Source organism: Biomphalaria glabrata, chromosome 2, assembly GCF_947242115.1.
Source record: "Biomphalaria glabrata chromosome 2, xgBioGlab47.1, whole genome shotgun sequence".
In the NCBI taxonomy this organism is placed as follows: Eukaryota; Metazoa; Mollusca; class Gastropoda; family Planorbidae; genus Biomphalaria; species Biomphalaria glabrata.
Window position 1 is genome coordinate 35,411,424 of NC_074712.1, and position 21,384 is coordinate 35,432,807.

At 38.0% G+C, this 21,384-nt stretch overlaps 2 protein-coding genes across 3 annotated transcripts; both read right to left on the minus strand.

Annotated features, from left to right (window-relative positions):
* Positions 1-10: 10 nt before the first annotated feature.
* LOC106075166 (28 kDa heat- and acid-stable phosphoprotein-like) lies at positions 11-20,336 on the minus strand. Of its 2 annotated transcripts, none has more exons than XM_056020266.1 (6): positions 20,186-20,336; positions 15,491-15,609; positions 15,021-15,158; positions 11,461-11,585; positions 3,468-3,619; positions 11-955 (listed from the first exon to the last, which is right to left on the minus strand). In XM_056020266.1, exons 1-6 carry the CDS (start codon positions 20,193-20,195, stop codon positions 906-908), a joined length of 594 nt encoding a protein of 197 aa, XP_055876241.1. In that variant the 5' UTR covers positions 20,196-20,336; the 3' UTR covers positions 11-905. The 2 variants fall into 2 exon arrangements, with proteins under 2 accessions (XP_055876241.1, XP_055876240.1); XM_056020265.1 differs by lacking the exon at positions 20,186-20,336 and adding an exon at positions 17,622-17,652.
* Positions 4,387-8,272, minus strand: LOC129924579 (uncharacterized). Its single transcript, XM_056020256.1, has 2 exons — positions 7,988-8,272; positions 4,387-5,713 (listed from the first exon to the last, which is right to left on the minus strand). The coding sequence occupies exons 1-2, from the start codon at positions 8,270-8,272 to the stop codon at positions 4,604-4,606; spliced, it is 1,395 nt and encodes a 464-aa protein (XP_055876231.1). The 3' UTR covers positions 4,387-4,603.
* Positions 20,337-21,384: the final 1,048 nt, after the last annotated feature.

Consider the following 21,384-nt stretch of genomic DNA (forward strand, 5'->3'; position numbering starts at 1 on the left):
ATAAATTCAATTTTGTTTTCAATCTTCAGTTTTATTTTGCATTTCTTTAAACTTTAAGTTAAATGAATAGTAATTCTTAAGAACAAGTATTTTGAGAAATCAATATGACATTTTCAATTATCTGTTAAATAATGCCTTTGTAGGGATCACCTGAATCAGAATGTAGAACTTAAAATGATAATTTAAATAAAATCAAAACAAAAACATAAATATCTACTTATTTTCACTAGAGCATTTTTCATAATGCTTGTTTCTTTCCCTGTAAGTAAACTTTTTATCTTCACCAGTCTACAAACAACTAATTTTGGAGGCCTTATACTTCTACATTATTCTTAAGAATTGCTCTAATTGCATTACCAAAATGTTTTTTTTCTGGAGTGAGAATACCACTACCCATACATTTGAGTACCCAAAGAAGGAATGCATACCCAAGATAGAGAAAAAAAATATGCTGAAGACATGAAAAAATTATGAAACTAAAATAATTAGTTTTCATTACCTTTGTATAATCAAAGCAAAATCAACACTATTCTTTTTACAATTGAGAAACATTCAAAATTTTGACTAAAAAAAAAATTACAAGTACATTTAGTCAGGATATGCATAGCATAACCAAACACTGCCACCTAACCATATTTTTCAAAGCTATCAATTTGTAAAGTGTAACATAGGTTAAAACAAAAAAAAATATATTGAGGCAATGTGTAACCTTGAAAAAAAAAATTAATACAACTTAGTGGTATTAACTGACACCAAAACAGCATTTTATATCTGTGAGTAAAAGTTTTAAGCCGATGTAACAGGTGTACATTCACAAACACTACCAATTTGGCCATAAAAAATCATGCATATGTAGCTTTATTGAAAAGAGCAGACTATTTGTTAACACTTCCATTTCATCATGGTCAAGATTTTCCTTTTGTCTTATTTGCTACTTCTTTTGCTGCTTCTTTGGCTAAAATGAAGAAAGGAAAACAATAGTCATGAACTAAAATGTATTGAATTGTTCAAACACAAGGACCATTTCAATAGAAATAATCACAGTCAAGCAAAATGATTAGAATTTATTTTAATTTACAAATGATGTGATTAAAAAAGTCACTGAGCCAACACTGAGATTATTTATAACAAAACAAATCAATACACATTTTTTGTCCATTAGTTAAACCTCATCTAATATAAATATACAGGGTTAGTAGCACTTTTCCATGACAAAATTTTAGGAGGTTTTTTAAGGATGAAATGTATGATGTGTGTGTGTGTTTCCTATCCGTTTGTGTGATACATAGTAAAACATACACAAAACTAAGCATTTATCAAATCAATTATTGTTATTTGATTTTAAAAATAATAAATATCTTGCCAATATGCCAAGAAACAATGTTATCAGCTGTGGTATGTCCACAGAAAATGTAATGAAAGTTATCTTTTAATCAAGTAACAACTTGACTGTCATCCCAAAACCTCAAACAACCATTTTTTTCAAACATTTATTTTAAAAACATTACAAATGGTTGCTTTTCCATTTTTTAAAATAAGAAACATTCTTAGAGATGCTATCATAATGTGTATTCTCTGTAATGGAAATGTACATTATTAGTTCCTATGTGTATCTTATAGATAATTAAGTCATGGTGTGCATTTGAGGTAATGTTTTATTCTTTTATTAGCTAACTTAAATCCTTCTCATAAACATAGCTAGTATTATATAGGGCATTATAGGTCTATTTGAATGTTTAGTTGACATTTGCTTACTAAAAAATGGCTTTTGGATTGGGTGTGTGTGTGGGGGGGTGGGGGGGGGGGCGATTAGACCTATTCGCGTTTTTTTTCCAAGCAGAATCTTTTTCAACCATATAGTTTCCATGGCTTTTACGAGTGAAATAATTTTTACGGACTTTTCACAGCTGCATGAGAAATATTTTCGTTAAATCTACAGTGGATCTAGACTCTTGATCTAAGTCACTAAAATGCTCTGACTTTTCAGGGCTGTGAGAGAAATATCTTCACTATATATATTCTAGTGATTTAGCATAAATCTAGAGTCTAGATCAAAGTCGAGAAAATTAGCGGACTTTTCATTGCTGTGTGAATATTATCTTCACTAAATTTACAGAAGATCTAGACTCTAAAGCTAATTCGCTAAAATCAGCGGACTCTAACTCTATGTCACTCAATTTTGCGGACTTTTCACGGCTGTGTGAGAATTATCTTCACTAGATTCTAGTGATGTCGAGTAAATCTAGAGTCTAGATATAAGTCCCTAAAATTCGTGGCTGTGTTCGAATTATCTTCATTGAATATACCGTAGATCTAGAGTCTAGATATAAGTCACTAAAATTTGCAGACTTTTTGCCACAGTATGCGAATTATCTTCACTGGATATACCATAGATCTAGAGTCTAGATCTAAGTCACTAAATTTGCGGGCTTTTCACTTCTTTGTGCTAATTATCTTCACTAGACTCTAAGTGATTTAGCGTAAATCTAGAATCTAGCGTATTTCTAGAGTAATCTAGACATTAGATGTATCGAGATCATTGAATTGACTAAAATTCACTGATTTTTCATATTAGGTGCGAATTATCTGCACTAGATCTAACTTAGATCTAAATCTAAATCTAGATACTATTACTAGATACTAGCTAGATCTAGAAGATTAACCGACTTTCCACGCGAAGTCACTCTTACACTTACAAGAAGATTTTAGGTGAGGGAGGGCCCGGAGGGGTGTAGCCTACAAATTAGTCTGGTAATTGCTCTAATTATAGACAATAGTCACTACAGACTAGATCTAGCGCGTCTTTAGTGGTAACAATAAATGGAAACAAACATTTCTACGTCGACTTCAGAAAAATACTGCCAGGCGAAATGCTTGCTTGAACCAAGGCCATCTTCGATCACGAGGTCGCGCTTCACAAGTGGGTGAAAGGCGGTGTAGAAGCGTCACTTGTCAGCTCATTAACACAGCCAGCTCGTAAGGTCATGCGATCAGAATGCCTAGTTACGCTGTTGTGTTTTCCCCGCCGCATTTTTAGCAAGAAATAAGCAAAATTATATTTTAAAAAATATTGGGTAAAAATTTTAGGAGAGTGGACAAAATTTTAGGAGACTTTCTGCAATTTTTAGGAGAATTTTAGGATTTTAGGAGACTTTTCATTTTTTAGGAGATTTTAGGGACGCTACGAACCCTGAATATAGTATTCAACACATTTGTTTTAAAATCTTACAATTGTAATTTTTAGTTAACATGTACTCTATATATTCTTGAATACAAGCTGTTGCACAATTGTCTTGGGGGTTATGATCCAAAAGAAATAAGACAGGTGTATGAGTCAAATAGTAAAAATCTAGATGATCAAGTCAAATATGAGTACATTAATATAGATAGTCAAACAGTATAAGCTAATGAGTGAGTCCTAAATGTAGCCTGGGATAAAATTTCAAAACGTTTATGGCTATACTTACACTTTTTCTCCTCTTCTTTCTTTTTAGCTGCTTCTTCTCTCTGTTTCCTAATAATAGCTAACCTAGCTAAATCTGATTGGGCTTCTTCTGTTTTACCAGCTAAATGGAGGGCTTGATAACGCCTTCTTGCTTCAATTTTCTCAAGTTCTTCTCTGCAAATGTGTGTGATACAAGATTTATAGTTAGGGAATAACAATGTAACTAAGAGAAATTTATAGCCACATTTTAATCAGCCCCTTAATAACATTTCTTTTCTTTTTTTTTTCAAACCTGGAATAACTTGGGAAAAATTGTAAACAAGCAAAATATTTAAAAATCCTATTCTTTAAATAACAAGACTTATCCAAAGGGAAAGGACTCTGTTGTTCTTTATCATGTCGGCAGACAGAGAAGCAAAAAGAACCCTAAATCAAGTGGTGTCAGGAACCCAAATTCCCTGCTCAGACCTGAGACAGAGTATTGCCTCTGCCACCTATCAAGAGTGGCAGGATCGGTGGGAGGCCACAACAAACTGTTCAGAAACTTGGAGAGTCACTAAAACAAATATGGAATAGCTCCAGACCTTTGTTAACAGATGCCTACGCCAGATATTAGGAATTAGGTGGCCAGAAAAGATAACTACTATTGATCTGTGGGAGAGAACTAGACAAAAGCCCATAGCCCAAGACATCACAAAAGGAAAATGGAGCTGGATAGGACACACCCTGCGAAAACCAGCTACCAATGTTGCAAGGCAGGCACTTGACTGGAACCCACAAGGAAAGAGGAAAGTGGGCAGACCTAAGCAAACCTGAAAGAGGTCAGTCGTCAGTGAATCTGAGGGTACTGGAATGACATGGGAGCAGATGAAGAAAGCTGCTCAGAACCGAGTTCAGTGGAGAGAGGTGGTTACGGCCCTATGCTCCCCTGGTTTTTTTTTGTTTGTTTGTTGATTTGAGGCACATCGGCACAATTTAGGCCATGTCGTGCCTGCAGTCCCTTAAGGACTACTCTCTCTCTAAACAACAAGGGCCAGATTCTATACAGTCATATAATTAAAATCAAGGTCTATTCACAGTTAAAATAGTAAAGGTAGTAAAAATTTAAATATTTGGTAAAAATCTAATGTAAATAGTGCATGTTCACAAATTCAGAAATCAGATCTTCGTAGATAGCCCCACTTCCCGAATAAAGCCCAGTACCTTCCCAGGGTCGACATTATTAAATAGTGTTTTTAGATTAGTGGCTCTAAAATATTTCGCCCTGACATCCTGGTATCTGGGGCAATCAACGAGGATATGTTCCACGGTGAGGCGAGAGTCACAGTACTCGCAAAGTGGGGGCTCCTCTCTCTTCAGTACAAAAGAGTGCGTGATGTAGGTGTGGCCAATCCTAAGTCTGGACATGGTTGTGCTACCACGCCTTGTCAGACCCTTAGATGTGGGCCGCCACCTGACATCCGCCACAATCTGCCTGAGTTTACTGTGAGTCTCAGCCTCCCATCGGTTCTGCCACTCTCGATAGGTGGCAGAGGCAATACTTTGTCTCAGGTCCGAGTAGGGAATTTGGGTTCCTGACACCGCATGATTTAGGGCTCTCTTTGCTTCTCTGTCTGCGGCTTCGTTTCCCTCAATGCCAACATGGGAGGGGACCCAGATGAAGGTGACATCCCTACGGTCGGCTGTTATTAGGTCCAACAGCTTCAGGCTCTTATGTACCAATGGGATGTCAGTATTCATCCGCCCCAAAGCTTGCAATGCAGATTTGGAGTCGGAGCAGATTATAAATTTACTCCTTTCTGATGCTTTTACGGCCATAAGTGCAAGCAATATTGCGTGCAATTCGGCCGTAAAGATGGAGCAGCCATCGGGGAGTCTACGGGAGATTGTTTTGTTCCGAAAGGAGCAGGCACACGCGACCTTTCCCTCCATTTTGGATCCGTCTGTGTAGATGGTGCCACAATCTCCGTAGCTCTCCTGCAGTTCCCTAAAGTGGACTTGTAGTATGCTTGGGTCTGTATTTTCTTTTTTGAAATTAAGGAGGGATAAATTTAATTTGGGTTTATTCATTAGCCAAGGAGGATTCTGAGGGGTTTCTATTTTAGAGATTTGGTCAATGGGTGGGGTTAAATTTTGGATGGGTTCTCTCATTCGAAGGCCCAACGGCTGTATGACGTTAGGCCTTCGATTGTATAATTCTACCTCTGTGGGGTTAAATATGGAGTCAAAAGCAGGGTTCGTGGGGTTGGATTTTAGCTTGACTATATACTGCATTGCAAGCTTTTTCATTCTTATATCCATGGGGAGTTCTCCAGCCTCCACATGGAGACTTGGGATAGGTGATGTACGAAACGCGCCGAGACAGAGACGCAGGGCAGCATTTTGTATTGGTTCCAGTATTTTTAGGTACGACTTCCTTGCTGCTCCATATATTATGGATCCGTAGTCTAGCTTGGATCGAATTAGACTCCGATAGAGCAGCAGCAAGGTATCTCTGTCAGCTCCCCAGTCCGTATGGCTGAGTACTCTTAGTATGTTTAATGACTTTTGGCATTTCTTCCTAAGTTCCTTAATGTGGGGGAGAAAATTAAATTTGGAATCTAAGGTGAGGCCTAAAAATTTTGTAGTTTTCACGACAGGGATCTTCTTTTTGTGTATAAATAGTTCAGGGTCTGGGTGGAGTCCCCTTAGATTACAAAAATGCATACTAACTGTTTTGGAGTCTGAGAATTTGAAACCATTATAGTTTGCCCAACCCTGAATTTTGTTTAAACATAACTGTAATTTCCTTTCTAAGGTGTTCATGTTTTTCCCATAAGTAAGAATGACAAAGTCATCGACATACAAAGAGCACTCTATGCCAGGGGACAGCGCATTTATGATGCTATTTATTTTAATGTTGAACAGGGTGACTGACAGAATGCTGCCCTGGGGTACACCCATTTCCTGGTCATGAGTGTCAGAAGCGGAGTTGCCCACTCGGACCTGAAATTTTCGATCTTTCAGGAATTCCTCCACAAAACGGGGGAGGTGTCCCTTAAGCCCCATAAGCGCCAGGTCACGTAGAATGCCATGTTTCCAGGTTGTGTCATAGGCCTTTTCTATATCGAAGAATACAGCTACTAGATGTTCTCTTCTGAGTAATGCATTTCTAATATAAGCTTCCAGCCTTACCAGGTGGTCAGTTGTTGTCCGCCCCTGCCGGAATCCGCACTGGTAGTTTGAGATCACTTTATTCCTTTCCAGGTACCAGACCAGCCTACTGTTAATCATTCTTTCCATGGTTTTGCAGATGCAGCTTGTTAGTGCTATTGGTCGATAGTTAGCTGGGTCAGAACCGTCTCTTCCCGGTTTAGGTATCGGTATAACTGTGGCTTTCCTCCAGCTGTTTGGGAAGGCGCCTGTTTGCCACACACAGTTATAGACCCCTAGCAGGACTGCCAATGAGGGTTCGGGAAGGTGCTTGAGGAACTGGTAATGGATTTCGTCTTCTCCAGGCGCTGTGTCATGTGACTTGTCCAGCGATTCCCTCAGTTCCTCAAGCGAGAACGGTTTGTTGTAGTCTTCATTGTTCTCTGACCTGAAATCAATGGGGTGTCTTTCCTCCCTGGTTTTGACTTTTTGGAACTCTGGCGTGTAGTGTGCAGTGGATGATTTTTCTGCTATTGAGGATGCAAGGCAGTCAGCTATTTCTCTGGGGGACGTGACAGTTCGTCCTTGGTTTTTCAAATGCCCTATTGCATTTGATTCTTTCCCTTTGATTCGCCTTACTGCCTTCCAAACCGCTCTAGCAGAAGTTTTGGCATCCAGACTGCCGACAAAACTTCTCCAGGAATTCCTTTTGGCTGACCGTATGGTTTGTCTAGCCTTTGCTCTAGCTATCCTGAATAGCTTTAGGTTTTCCTGGGAAGGATTCTTTATAAATGCAGCCAGTTGTTTTTTCCTATCACCAATAGCACTTTTGCAAGCTGTATCAAACCATGGTTTGCTAGGCCGTTTTGGATTTGCAGAGGTTAGGGGTACAACTTTCCTGGCTATACTTAGTAGCTTGCTAGCAAAGGTATCAGCTGGGTTCTGTTCATGGAGGATATTTTCTGTGATATCCTCAGAGCATCTTTTTTGGAATTGTTCCCAATCAGCCTTATTCAGTTTCCACCGCTGAGGTCGTCCCAATGAAGGGAGATTGTTAGTAATGATGATTGGGAATTGATCACTTCCCCGTAGATCATTGCTAACTGACCATTTAAAATCGTCCAGAAGTCCGGGGACGCATACGGTGAGGTCAATGCATGTGAATGATCCAGTTCCTGGGTGCAAGTAGGTCGGTGATGCATCATTAAGTATGCATAAATCATGTTGGAGGAAGATATCCTCCAGCATACGACCTCTTGTGTCGGTATTGTTGGATCCCCACATGGTGTTATGGGCATTGAAATCCCCAAGGATTAAATAAGGCCGGGGGAGTTGTTTCAATAGGTCCTCCATGTCTGTTCGGTTTAATGGAGCGCCTGGTGGTAGATACAGGCTGCAGCAAGTGATAACCTTGTGAAGGGTTATCCTAGCTGCTACGGCCTGTAGTGTGGTCTGTAGTTCTACCCTCTCATGGGGGATGCTATCCTTCACAAGGATACAGACTCCACCTGATGCTCTCTCTGCATCCTCAACATTCTTGGTGTAAGCACGGTAGCTTCGGAAGCTGATGCAATCTTTCAGAAATGTTTCCTGTAAGCAGACAGCTACAGGAGTCTCAGAGTCCATCAGTAGCTGCATTTCCTCGTAATTGGCCTTGAGGCCTCTACAATTCCACTGTACAATTCTGGAATCCATGGCTTATTCTAGATGACCTACTTGGAGCTATTTGGCCTTGGGAGGCCCCCGGAGGGGTTTCCCTTTATTCCAGTGACCTTGGTATTTTTATTCTTGGGTTTGGATGGAGAGGAGGACAACCCCCTTTTGGGGGAAGTCTTTCTCTCTGGAGAGGGGAGATCCCTCTGGTTAGAGCGGAGGTTATTTCCTCCTCTCTCACCTCGGGCATCCTCTCCGCTTTGATTTCTCCCCTTAGGGAGTTGGTCAACCTCTAACTCGGTAGAGGTTGGGGTGTCTGGCTGGGTTCTCTGAGGAGAACCTGTGTCAGACATGATGTCTCCGGGTTCTCCCGGAGTATTGGTTTTGACATGCTGCTCAGTCTCCATGCTCTCATCAGCGAGCACAGAGAACCTGTTCTTTAGCATGACAACAGGGCTTTCTTGTTTCTTCAGAGGTGTGTTCTTTGGCGGTGTTTTCTTCTGAGTTGGGGGAGGAGGAGGGGGTGGTGGGGGTCAATGTGTCCGTCTGTGTGGCTATGGATCTTCCTTTCTTAGCAACAGCCTGGGCGTAGGTCTTTGTCAAGCCGAATTGGCCCTTGGGTAGGGCCAGTACAGCCGATTTCGCCTGGCTAAAGGTACATCCATTTCTTGCCTTGTACTCCTGCACGGCAACCTCCTGTTTCCACACAGGGCAGTCCTTGGAGTAGGCTGAGTGGCCAGCTTGACAGTTTGGGCATTTGAACTGGGCTGTGCAGCCCTTGTCCTCATGACCCTCTCCAGCACATCTGGCACACACAGTGTTCCTCTTGCAGACTGCCGCGCCGTGTCCATAACCCTGGCACTTGAAGCACCTCATGGGGTTAGGTATGTAGGGCCTCACTGGAACTCGTAGGTATCCTGCCTTCACATACTCTGGCGGTGTCCTAGTTCCGAATGTGAGGATAATAGTGGCGGTTTTGACCTCCTCACCCTCCCTGCGCCTGGTAATGCGCCGGGCATGGGTGACTCCTTCAATGCCCTCCACTATTTCCTTCTCGGAACATTCCAGTAGGTCCCTAGAGCTGATTACACCTCTGCTGGTGTTCAGACTCTTGTGTGGCATGACTTCCACTTGGAGATCACAGAGTCTTCTGCATCTTAAAAGCCCATCAGAGTGTGTCTTGCTGTCTACTTCTACAAGGAGTTCCATTGTTTTGTGTAGCTTAGACACACTCTTGGGCTCTCCCACTACTGACTTGAGTCCCTTATAGATAATAAAAGGGCTCAACTTGGTCAGGCTTTTTCCCTCCTCTGTGCATCTAACCACCAGAAATGATGGCCAGGTGGCACAGCTTTTTGGGACCTCCTCTTTTTTATCGTCAATTCGTCGTTTCTTGCCCAGACATAGGTCTGGGGCAAGTAGTTTTGTGTGTGTTTTTTTGTCCATATATATTTTGGTTAATTCGGCACCTGTGCTCCCCACCCGCCATCGAGTCCAACAGGGGGACGGGCCATTCGGATGTCCAGAATGAGCCCGCCAGGGCTACACAGGTGCTATACTCAGTCAGCTGCTACATCGGACATGTGTCCGATACAGCAGCTCCCTGATTGACCCTCCAGCCACCGCCCTCGTCGACCTATGCTGGTAGCTCGGCATGACCAGCCGGTTGACCCAGAGCGGGCCATCTGGGTCTCAGGTCTAGGGGAACTTGGAGCCAAAGTATTGTGTTGTTGTGGTTTATCCTCAGATAGCCACCACTCAAACACCAGGATCTCTTTATCCCCCCTTACCCGTCGCAGTCCACGGCAAACGGACTGGTCTAGGACGTAGTGAGAATTTAAAGTTAAGGAGACAGTGTGATGATCAATGAAGGCAGACTTAGGAAAAGAGGAGGCAGACACAATGATAGAAAAGAAGTAGGGCACTTTTGAGCTCCAAAAGTGCTAAGGAAAGAGGAGCGCAGTTTAACGTCATGTCTCGGGACGATGCTCCCCTGGGAGTGCACGGGATTAAGTCAAGTCATGGTTTGTCTAGCCTTCACTCTAGCTATCCTGAATAGCTTTAGATTTTCCTGGGAAGGATTCTTTATAAATGCAGCCAGTAGTTTTTTCCTATCGCCAATAACACTTTTGCAAGATATATCAAACCATGGTTTGCTAGGCTGTTTTGGATTTGAGCATTTGAACTGGGCTGTGCAGCCCTTGTCCTCATGACCCTCTCCAGCACATCTGGCACACACAGTGTTCCTCTTGTGTGGCATAACTTCTGCATCATAGAAGCCATCAGAGTATATCTTACTATCAACTTCTTTGAGGAGTTCCGATGCCTTGTGCAGCTTAGATACACTCTTGGGCTCTCCCACTAATGACTTAAGTCCCTTGTAGATGAGAAAAGGGCCCATCTTTGTCAGGTTTTTCCCCTCTTCTGTGCACCTGACCACCAGAAATGATGGCCAGATAGAGTTTCTTGTGTCCTCCTCCTTTCTTCCATTCTATGTTTCTTGCCCAGACATAAATCTGGGGCAAGTAGTTTTTTATGGGTTTTTTTGTTGTCCATGGACATTTGTATTAGTTCGGCACTTGTGCTCTCCACCCGCCATCGAGTCCAACAAGGGGACAAGCCATTCAGATGTCCAGAATGAGCCTGTCAGGGCTACACAGGTGCTATACCCAGTCAGCTGCTGCATCAGGCATGTGTCCAATACAGCAGCTCCCTGAATGACCCTCCAGCCACTGCCCTCAGTGTGACCAGCCAGTTGACCCAGAACGGGCCATCTGGGCCTCAGGTCTAGAGGTACTTAGAGCCAAAGTACTGTGTTGTGGGGGTTTATCCCCGGATAGACACCTACTCAAATACCAGGATCTCTTTATCCCCCCTTACCCATCACAGTCCACGGCAAACGGACTGGTCTAAGACGTATGGAGATTTTGAAGATAAGGAGATACAGTGATGGGTAATGAAGGCAGACTGAGGAAAAGAGGCAGACACAATGATAGAAAAGAAGTAGGGCACTTTTGAGCTCCAAAAGTGCTAAACAAAGAAGCAAGAAGTTTAACGCCCATGTCTCGGGACGGCCCAAGGCCAGAAATGCCATTCCCTTGTTTGCATATATATATATGTCAATGTTTTGTTCTCATGATCTAAGAATAAGAGCTTTAAAAAAAATATGAAAAACACACACAAAATCCTGATCTAAAACTGTCTATAAAAAAACAATCACTAAAAATTACCTTTCTCTCCTGGAAAGATTGCTGCCCCCTGTTTCTCCTAATTCTGTAACTTTTTTGGAACTTTTACCAGCAGCCCTATTGGGATTTTCAATGTCAATTAAATGTGAAACTCCTTTCGGCTTTCCCTGAATGAAGAGTTTTAAAAAGTGTAAGGGACTTACAACTTTAACTGAAACAAAATATTCTAAAATGTGTGATAAAATAGTGATCAGTAATAGCTAAATATTAATTATGAAATAAATTCTAGATTGAACTTTATTGCAACTAATTTAATTTTTCTAATATTCTTTCTTTTTCTTTGTTCTCATTTTTATGTTGGAAGCTTCAAAAAAGCACTCCTATATTTGCGATGAGCTGCGCATTGGATTCCGGATCTGACAGCTCTCCATAGTTTTGGTTGTATAAACAGATTAAATACTAAATCTTGGTCATGTCAAAAAAGGCTGTAATAGGGTTTGTTTTTCTTGAAATTTGGGTAAGAACTGGTCCATTTCTCATTTACTCTACTCTTTTAGGCCTACATGTCGCCTTTTTCACAAAATAGCCTTGGGCCGATAGATCGGCTGCGACCTCTTAAGAGGGTTAAACAAAATATAGTTAAAACTATTTTACTCATCTTCTCAAACATCAAAGTCTAAAATCAAAAGTATTGGTATCAAACTTTGCAAGACTCATTTAGGAAGTACATGTATAAATGGGCTTCTTAGATGTTCTAAAGGTTCATTTCTTAGCCTCACCCCCCACAAATAGAACAGTGAATTTTCATCACCTTAACATTTGAAACTTTCATGATAACATAAAATTAAAGTTTAAATTTTAAAATAATGAATAATAAAAACATGGTCATAATGAAAGTTTTAAGATATAGGCTTTAATGAAAACAAATAAAAAAATTAGGACCAAAATAATTGATCCTGATTTAGTCTGCTTTACTTGTTTAAGTATGTGGACGGGAGTGTCTCTCCAAAATAGGGCTCCACAGTCACATGGTGTTCAAGATAAACCATAGTCATTTTACAACTGAAGGAGGCCAACCACTTGTTTAAGGGACCTTTTTTTTTTTACAGTACTGATAACCAAATAGCATGATTACATGTTACCAGATGGACACTTAAATACTTGACTGTAAGTATTAATAACTTTACAATACAATATAGCAGGTATATCAAACTCAGTAAGGTGTATGGGCCATATAAACAAACTCATTAAGGTGTATGGGACATATAAAACCTTACTACGACCTGAGGGGTTGCAGCCAAAAAAAACCCAGCCTACTAATTTTATGTAAATTAGAAACAATACAATAGAATACAATAATTAATGGCATACCTGTCCCTTAGTTAGCTAAATTTGTAGCACAATTTGGTAATTAAAAATTACTATGATTACGCGTTATTTTGTTTGTCCTGATCAGTGCTTTTTTTTTTGTAAAAAAAAAATAGGTGCCGGTACGGTACTCAGTGATGGATTGCCCAACTTCTAACTGCTAATAAATTAATAATAAATGCTAAAATACAAGAAAAGTAATATTTTTTCCCCCCACATTGAAAAAGGTATACCGGTGCGTACCGTCACGAAAAAAGCATTGGTTCTGATGCTTGACATCTTTTCTGGGATATAAGTTTATTAATGTCAGGTTGAAGGTTGTTTGCCACTGACTTTTTCATCACTGATGACAAATTTTGATCAGATAATCATGAAAGGTGTGATTTTTTTGTAGCTTTCATTATGGAAAAGAACTGCTCACAAAGATCAGTGCTTGCAAACATAGCTAAAATTCTGGCTGCAAATTTCCGCAATTCAACCTACTGTTCAGGTAAATAACTGTAAAATTTTGGCACAGCCACTTCTATATACTTCACTTTCAACTGACTGCTATTCTATCAGCCTTAGTTGCACATTACCAGCAGAATTTTCAGAAGCAAATGAAAATGGAGATAGGCCTACAAACAACGAAAATTCTTGCTAGTATGAAACAAAGTCACGAAAACGGTCATTGAAAGCATCTTTACCAAATGTTGTAGCCATATTTAATCTTTTTAGTTCCTGACACGATGAGAAGTGAACAAGATTTTCTCTTCATATTTGGTTTATCCACAATCATAATTTTGTTTGAAAGCACTTCACTCGCAGTTGTGACAATTTTGTCTTTACTTTGAAGTTTTAAATTCAAGTCTTGCAGGTGACCAGTGAGATCAACTGCAAATGCCAAATCCTGAACCCTTTCGTCAGTTAGGAAATGTTGAACAGGTTCAACTTTCATGTTCAGAAACAATACAATTTCCTCACGCAGTGCAAAAAAATCTCTTCAATGCTTTATGACAAGAGAGCCAGCAGACTTCTGTGTAGTAGGGAACACAATCAAATTCATGTCCAATGTCATCCAGAGAAACATTGAAAATTGGCGATGATTTAAACCACGGGTACGAATAAAATTGAGAGCGACTGAAACCGATCTATGACACATTCGAACTGTAATTGTTGTGCGCAAAATGTATCTTGGTGAATGATGCACTGAAAATGATCAAATTTAAAATTAGCATAAGTCTCTTTTATTTTTGCAAGTAGCTATACATCAAAACCATTTCATTTCATGGTTCATATGTTGTTATCTAGCTAGCTTTACCAAAGGTAAATTGTACTGCAATATCACCTCCTGTCACAGGCCCTTATGAATATAGCCAACTGTGCTACACCCATTACATCAGTTGATTCATCCAGAGCCAATGAAAATAATTCAAAATCAACTATTTTGTACTTTAATTGTTCACGCAAGCTGACTGACATGTCATTTTTTCTATCTGCCACAGTGATCCTAGTTAACACAATTTCTTTGAATGTTTTCACCTTTATGGAAAAATTACTTCGGCAGTTTTATCGACACACTCCTTCATAAAATCCCCATCACTAAATAATTTGCTATGACTTGCAATTAAGTTTGACAATATGTAGCTTGCTTTCACTCTAGTTGTTCAGCTTAACAAATACTATTTTTCAATTTCAAGTAGCTTGTCATCTCTTATTTTCCAGCGTAATAGTTTAACATTATTTTGATAATTTTTTAGCTGGCCAAGCAGGCTGCATGCAAAGTGGTCGCGGGCTGCATGCGGTCCCCAAAAGCCATGTTTGACATACCTGCAATAAAGCATCAAGTAATGTCAGTTTCTCTAGCTAGCTTTTACACAGCTAGAAGCATCCTTAATATTAAATATTAATGATGATTGCTGATTCAACAAACAAATTTGTTACTCTTGTTTCATTTATTTTCATTGAAAAAAAATAAATAAATACAACCATAAATAATGCATTCTACAATATCAGGGCCCAATGGACTAAGTATAAATGGAATATTTATATGCTTAGACTTGCATACAGTATTGATCAGAACACTTTAAATACAATATTTCACAAAAAGTTGTTTTTTTTATGTAAATGGAATGCACGCACACACACAAAAATAAAAAACAGTCTTACTACCCAAATATATTGAAGTTTGGCTGTAATTTTTATTTATATGTCAGTGACACAATATGAGAAATAAATCAGGAAAGCATATTTACCTCCTCATCTTCACTTTCACTTTCCGACTCTGATGACTCTGACGGAGGCATATCTCTATTTTTAGCACCTGCCTCACCTGTTGCCCCATCCTTGGCTTCTTCTTCTTCTTCCTCATCACTTTCAATTCCTTGCTGACGCTTTTAAAAAATTAATTAATTAATTATACTGTAAGAGATTAAAAATATGATGTCTGTAGTATGATTTTTATGAAGGCTAAGTGCTACATCTAATTTAAAAAAGAAATGATCAAGTTGATGGTTTTCTTTCTGTTTTAGCACAATCTAGTAAAAAAAAACATTTTTTCAGTATATGAATGTATGTTTTACAATTCTAAAATAATCTCTGTTGGTTCTAGAGCAAACATTAATATATATATATATACAAAAACATCCTACAGTAAATGTTTAGAATACTTTTAAAGTGGCATTAATTTGGAGTTAGCATCGACTGCAGGAACTATCTACATTACCCTCCAAGCTTTCTCTTTCTCTGCCTTTTGTGCTTGCTCTCTCAGCTCATCTTCATCAGTGAAATGTCTTCTCTGGCCTTTATGACTTTTCTTTCCTCCCCTGCCACCTGATCCGCCACCTATTAACAAAAGAAAAAAAAATTTTAATGAAAAAAAAAAAGAGGATTATAGCATTAGTTAACGCCATAATTAATCAAGTATTCTTATTGCCAATAAATGAAGCACAATTCATTTTTTTCTTTTACAGGCAAAAAGTTTTTGCTAGACAGTCATGGAAAATTTTACTAGATGCCAGTATGATATGATTTGCCACCATTGCTATTTGTTTTAGCAAGGTACAGACCCGCCAATCTAAAACAAGTCCAAATAAGTAACACTGATGATCAAAATGTGTATTGTATATATTGGCACCAGAATGTGTAATATTTGTGCGATCTACAATTTTATATATATATATACAGTACTTTTTTTTTGTGATGGTATGCACAGATATGCTGTACCAGCACTTTTTTCAATGTGGGGAAAAATTATTACTTTTATTTTAATGCTTATTATTAATTTATTAGGCATTTACATTAGGTTTCATTCGGAAGGAAGTGTGTTCAATCTTCGATGTCTACTATCCCATACAAAAACAAAGGAGATGGTCATAACAGAGCTTCTCTATGCCAATGATTGCACCCTGCTAGCTCACAGTGAACATGATCTCCAGAATGCAGTCAACGAATTGGCATACACTGCCGCCTCTTTCAGTTTATCTATAAACCTCGGTAAAACAAAAGTAATGTTCCAGAAGTCACCCAATAAAACCTACTCAGCTTCAAAGATCACTGTAAGCGAATAGTGGTAGACCACTTCACATATCTAGTTAGTATAGTATCAAAGGACACCTTGCTTTCAAGGGAAGTTGATAACCGTCTGGCCAGGGCCAGTAGCACTTTTGGATGCCTTCAGGCGAGAGTTTGGCGGAATAAATCACTCTGCCTGCCTACAAAAATCAATGTCTACTAGGCGGTGGTTCTCTCAACCCATCTATATGGATCTGAGACATGGATACTATACAGAAAGCAACTAAGAGTACTTGAGCTCTTTCGCCAAAGATGCTTGCGCTCCATCATGGACATACAGTGGCAAGACCGCACTACAAACAGTGATGTCCTTGCAAATGCCGGTCTGGACAGTATAAAGGGACTTCTAATGGTACGACAATTACCCGTATGGGAGACGAATGTATGCCATAGGCAGTCTTTTTTGATGAGCTAAAAGGTGGTCAACGTAGCAGAGGCGCCCCACGGAAACGCTTCAAAGACCAGCTTAGGCTTAGCTGACATAGAGGAGAGCACTTGGTTACATGCAGCCTCAGAACGAGACAGCTGGAGGTCACTCACAGTGGCCACGGGCTACACATTTGAGACCAAAAGAAAATCTGCTGCCGAGGACAGATGCAGATGGCGAAAAGAAAATCTAAATCAACCACCTGCGGACAATGGTTATGCTTGCCGTAGATGAGGCAAAATATGTAGGTTACAGCTGGGGGTGTGCAGACATGGGAAATACTACATGCCTCACAAATTTTCGGACTTGAAGACAAGCCTTATTATTATTAATTTATTAGTAGTTAAAATTAGGCTATCCATCATTGAGTACCGGCACCTTTTTTTTTTTTTAAAAAGCACTGTATATATATATATATATTGTAGGTATTAAATATTACAAACAAACAAGATCTATAGCACACAAAAAAAAAAAAATATTTAGATCTATATATATATATATACCGTTGGCCATATAAACAGATGACCTTAACATCATCTGCCCCATAGATCATAGTAATGTCTATTACTGTAACTGTTACTAATTAATACTATCCCATGAATCCATGAACAAATTGTCAGTGAGCCATACATGGTGTTTAGTAAACTTTTACCTTTTTTAATGAGTTTAGAAGTTTAGTTTAGTCACACTTAAACTTAAGTGTCTGTGAATATAAGTGATAAGACATGATTTAAGGTCTTACTAAAATACTCTCTACTAGTCTCTAAAGAAAGTAAAGTCATCTAACTATGAATATCATTCAATTAAGTATGATAGATCTAGTCTAGACTCGGTAATAGTTTAGATGCCCAGATACCTTTACTGACCACCATGTTGTTTTTAATGTTTCTTCTTTTTTCAATAACTTTTTAAAAAGAGATTTCTGTTCTTATGCTGTCAACTTATGCATTTTTAAGTGTATTTACTGAAATGAAGGTCTAAAAAAATGTTAATAATAAATTGATGAAGTTGTTTCTTCATTTTTTCAATAACTTTTTTAAAGAGAGTTTTTTGTTCTTATTAAATGCTATCATTTTAAATGAATTTTAATATTAGATCTAATAGCTGCTAGAAAGAAAGACAAAACAGCAACAGAAAAATGTTGGCAAGTAATTCAAGGGAGATAGTCTAGTATTAAGCCTTAAAACCAAAAAGGCGTATTTCCAATGACAATATATATGAAATAAAACTTAAAAATTTATATTTTAAAAACTATTTATCTCTGAGGAAATCAAATTACATATTTGTAATCTGCATTTTTTTCTGCATATTCTTTAAATATAAGAGAAACCTGATTTAGCATTTCTAGTCTCGTAAACTAATACCCCATTATTTTATATATATAGTCTAATCTAGAGTCTAGATTCTGTACTAGATTGGCTAGATCTAGTTCTAGACTATAAAAATTAAGAAACTAGAACAGACACAAAATACTAAATAGAGCAGTGAGTTGAGTGAGATTCATAACAAACGAATATATATTCACATTTGACTAGAGTGACTAGAGTTGACTAGATCTAGCTTTAGTCTAAGACTAAGAGTAACACTAACAGTAACACCTTTACTAAATTTACTAAAATAACTAAATTTAGATTAGTGGGCTAGGCATGACTATTAATGATCATAAAGTTATAAAGTAAGACTTAGGACTTAGATCTAGTAAGTAATAAAATGATAAAAATGATTAGTAACTATCTATAGTAGCTTCTTATATTAGGCACAGCTCATCAAATTCTCCTTTAAGAAACACGTCACTTTTTTTGTTTATAATTAATTTGTTTTTATGTTTGAAGCTAAAAACGATGTTTCGGGACAGTGCATGTCCAATTTTAGATAAGTTCCTGTATTTTTGTTCCGCTTTTCCAAAGCAGATCGCAGTTTTTTAGATTCTCTGTAACCAAGTATGTAAAGCTATTGTTTAAACCTCCCCCGGCAATTCATACCCATATAAGGGATGAAGGCTATATTATGAGCCTGTTTGATCGTAGGCTGGTGGATCTATCAAAATAAGCTTCCAAACATCTTTAGAAAGACATTCCAATCACATTCATACTGTTAGCTGTTAAATAAAATTAAAAAAGGAGGTGTTTCAATGAATAATAATGAATTAAACACATTCTCCTATAGTGCACAAGGCAAAATCGTAAGAAATATTATTGGGATTAATAAATCTATGATTTTTTTCAATAAATAAATGTGACCTAGATCGAGATATCTAGAATATATAATTTATGAATGAAAGAAAAAGTGCGGGCTGCTAATTTGAAGCCAGAGACCATGCCCACTGCAGGTGATCACGCCAGGCGAGTGCTGGTGGTGAAGGGAAGTTTACACTAAAAGTGTAGTGTCACAACCTATCATACAGGCACTGGAGGGAAGGGGGAGAGAGTCATGAAAAGAATTATAAGCATCTATGGGAGGGAGGGGATGTTAAGGTGTAACAAAACGAACATCCAAATTATGAAAAGAAGAGGGTCCTTCTTGGATGGGAATTAAAAGAAAGAGAGAGAGAATACATGTAGCCTAGTTGAAAATATCATCTTTATTAAATTATAATAATTAATTTATAGATCTATAATTATATAGAAATATAGATTTATTTCTGTCTGTTATGTCTGTTTCTACACATAGATTATGTAGGTAGGCATATATATATATATATCTAGAGAGAGAGAGAGGCAATATACTATAAATACATAATACATATTGCAGAAGTGAATCTACTTCTTTTAATACAATCTAAATAATTTTTAATTAACACAGATATAATTTATTAGCAATAACATAGTGGTGTTTCTTAACCAGTGCTCGGTGTGCGCTAAAGGAGAAAGCACAAAAACTGCGTTTATAAATAATTTATTATAGGAGCATGAAGTGACCTGATTTATTTTAAAATAAAATCTTGACTATGAGTGGTAATTCAAAGAAACACAGCTATTTTTATAGTCATTTAGATCTAGTTGCAAAATAAGAATCTGCTTTCAGTTTTTTTTGTAAGTTAATCCATCACCAAATAAAAAAATAAAATAAAAATTTGACCTAGTTCCCGAATACGGTGTGCCTAATATAAGAATCTACTAGAGTCTATATATGACTATATCTAGATCTAGACTAAGACTTAGATCTAGTTAGTAAGAGTACTAACTAAGACTGTCTAAGACTAAGAGTAAGAGTGAAGTCTGTGTAACAGTAGTACAGTGTTAGTGTAGCCGTAGGCACGGCGTAGGTAGACTCTAGTCTAATTATAAAATATAAAATAATCATTCATATTCGATGAAATTGCATTTTAGTGTTAAAAATTTCTACATTTGTGTTTCAAAATAATTCACATAAGATTTCTAAAAAGCCGATAGATCTAGATCTATATTTAGATTCTGTTACCTCTCGGCATATTTAGACTAACACTGTTAATTTCAATAAAATTATTTCACAACGAAGAAAGATGAAATAGTTAACGTGCTAGCCGTGGATCTACTTCCGTATCGGTTCGCGTGAAATAATAAAATGATTAAATATCGTTTCTTAATATTTGTAATCGATCTTCTACTTGTTTTTGTGCATTCATGCCATGGTCACTGTACAAAACTTCTATCACTTTAGGCTACAAATATTTTCTAGAGATGTAGACTAGATCTATATTCTAAATCTAATCTAAATTTAGTTGTGTTTTTCTTCAGATAAGATAATGAGAAATTAAATTTTAAGCTAATATTTATTTTAAATAACACTTGTCTATTCAGTTTTTAAGTCATGAAAACGCCGACTTTCAACAAACAAACTAATTCACAGATAAGATCATGGGCGTAGCCGGGGGTAGTGGAGGTTCAAACCCCCCTCGGATGGTTTTGTGGCTAAAAATCCCCTTTTCGATGAAAAAGATCTAAAACAAACAACAGTCACCAAAGTAGCCTACATGAGCGGAATTTAAGTTTAAATTAAAAAACCCTCACCAATAAAAACCTTAATAAAAACAACATTCTCTCATTTCCATTATATGTAACCCTGCAAGCTTCACCCCCTCCCCGGGGCCCCTTTTAATATAAAAGAAAGCTAAGCTGCAATCTCTAAATTCCATGAGCGTATTATAGTTAAAATGGGTTTTGTGGTACTCTTTTTTTTCCAATAAACAACTAAAGCAAAAATGTAGTTAATTACCATGAATGACTATATAGGCCTGCCAGTCGCTGAGTTCCAGTAATAAAATGAAGTGAAGAGCAGATATGATATTTGACATATATATGTTTTTTGTTTGGTGTAATGCACAATTTGTAAGACAAATTTCCATACGGACTTCTTCTTCTTCATCATCGTTCTCATTGTTATGTTGGAGTGTTCATATGACTAGACCAATACAGAGTTTACTTGTGAGTTTGTTCTCCCACTCTTGGCGAGTGTGTCAGCCTTCTCATTTCCTGCTAGTTGTATGTGAGCTGGTATCCATTGAATAACAGTTTTTTTTTGCTGTTGTGGTTGAGCTTTGTAAGTGCTGTTCTGAGGTTTTTAATATAAGGGGAATCAGAGTTTTGCAGGCTTTGGAGGGTTGTTTTTGCGTCTGTTAGAAAGACAATCTGACTGTGAGG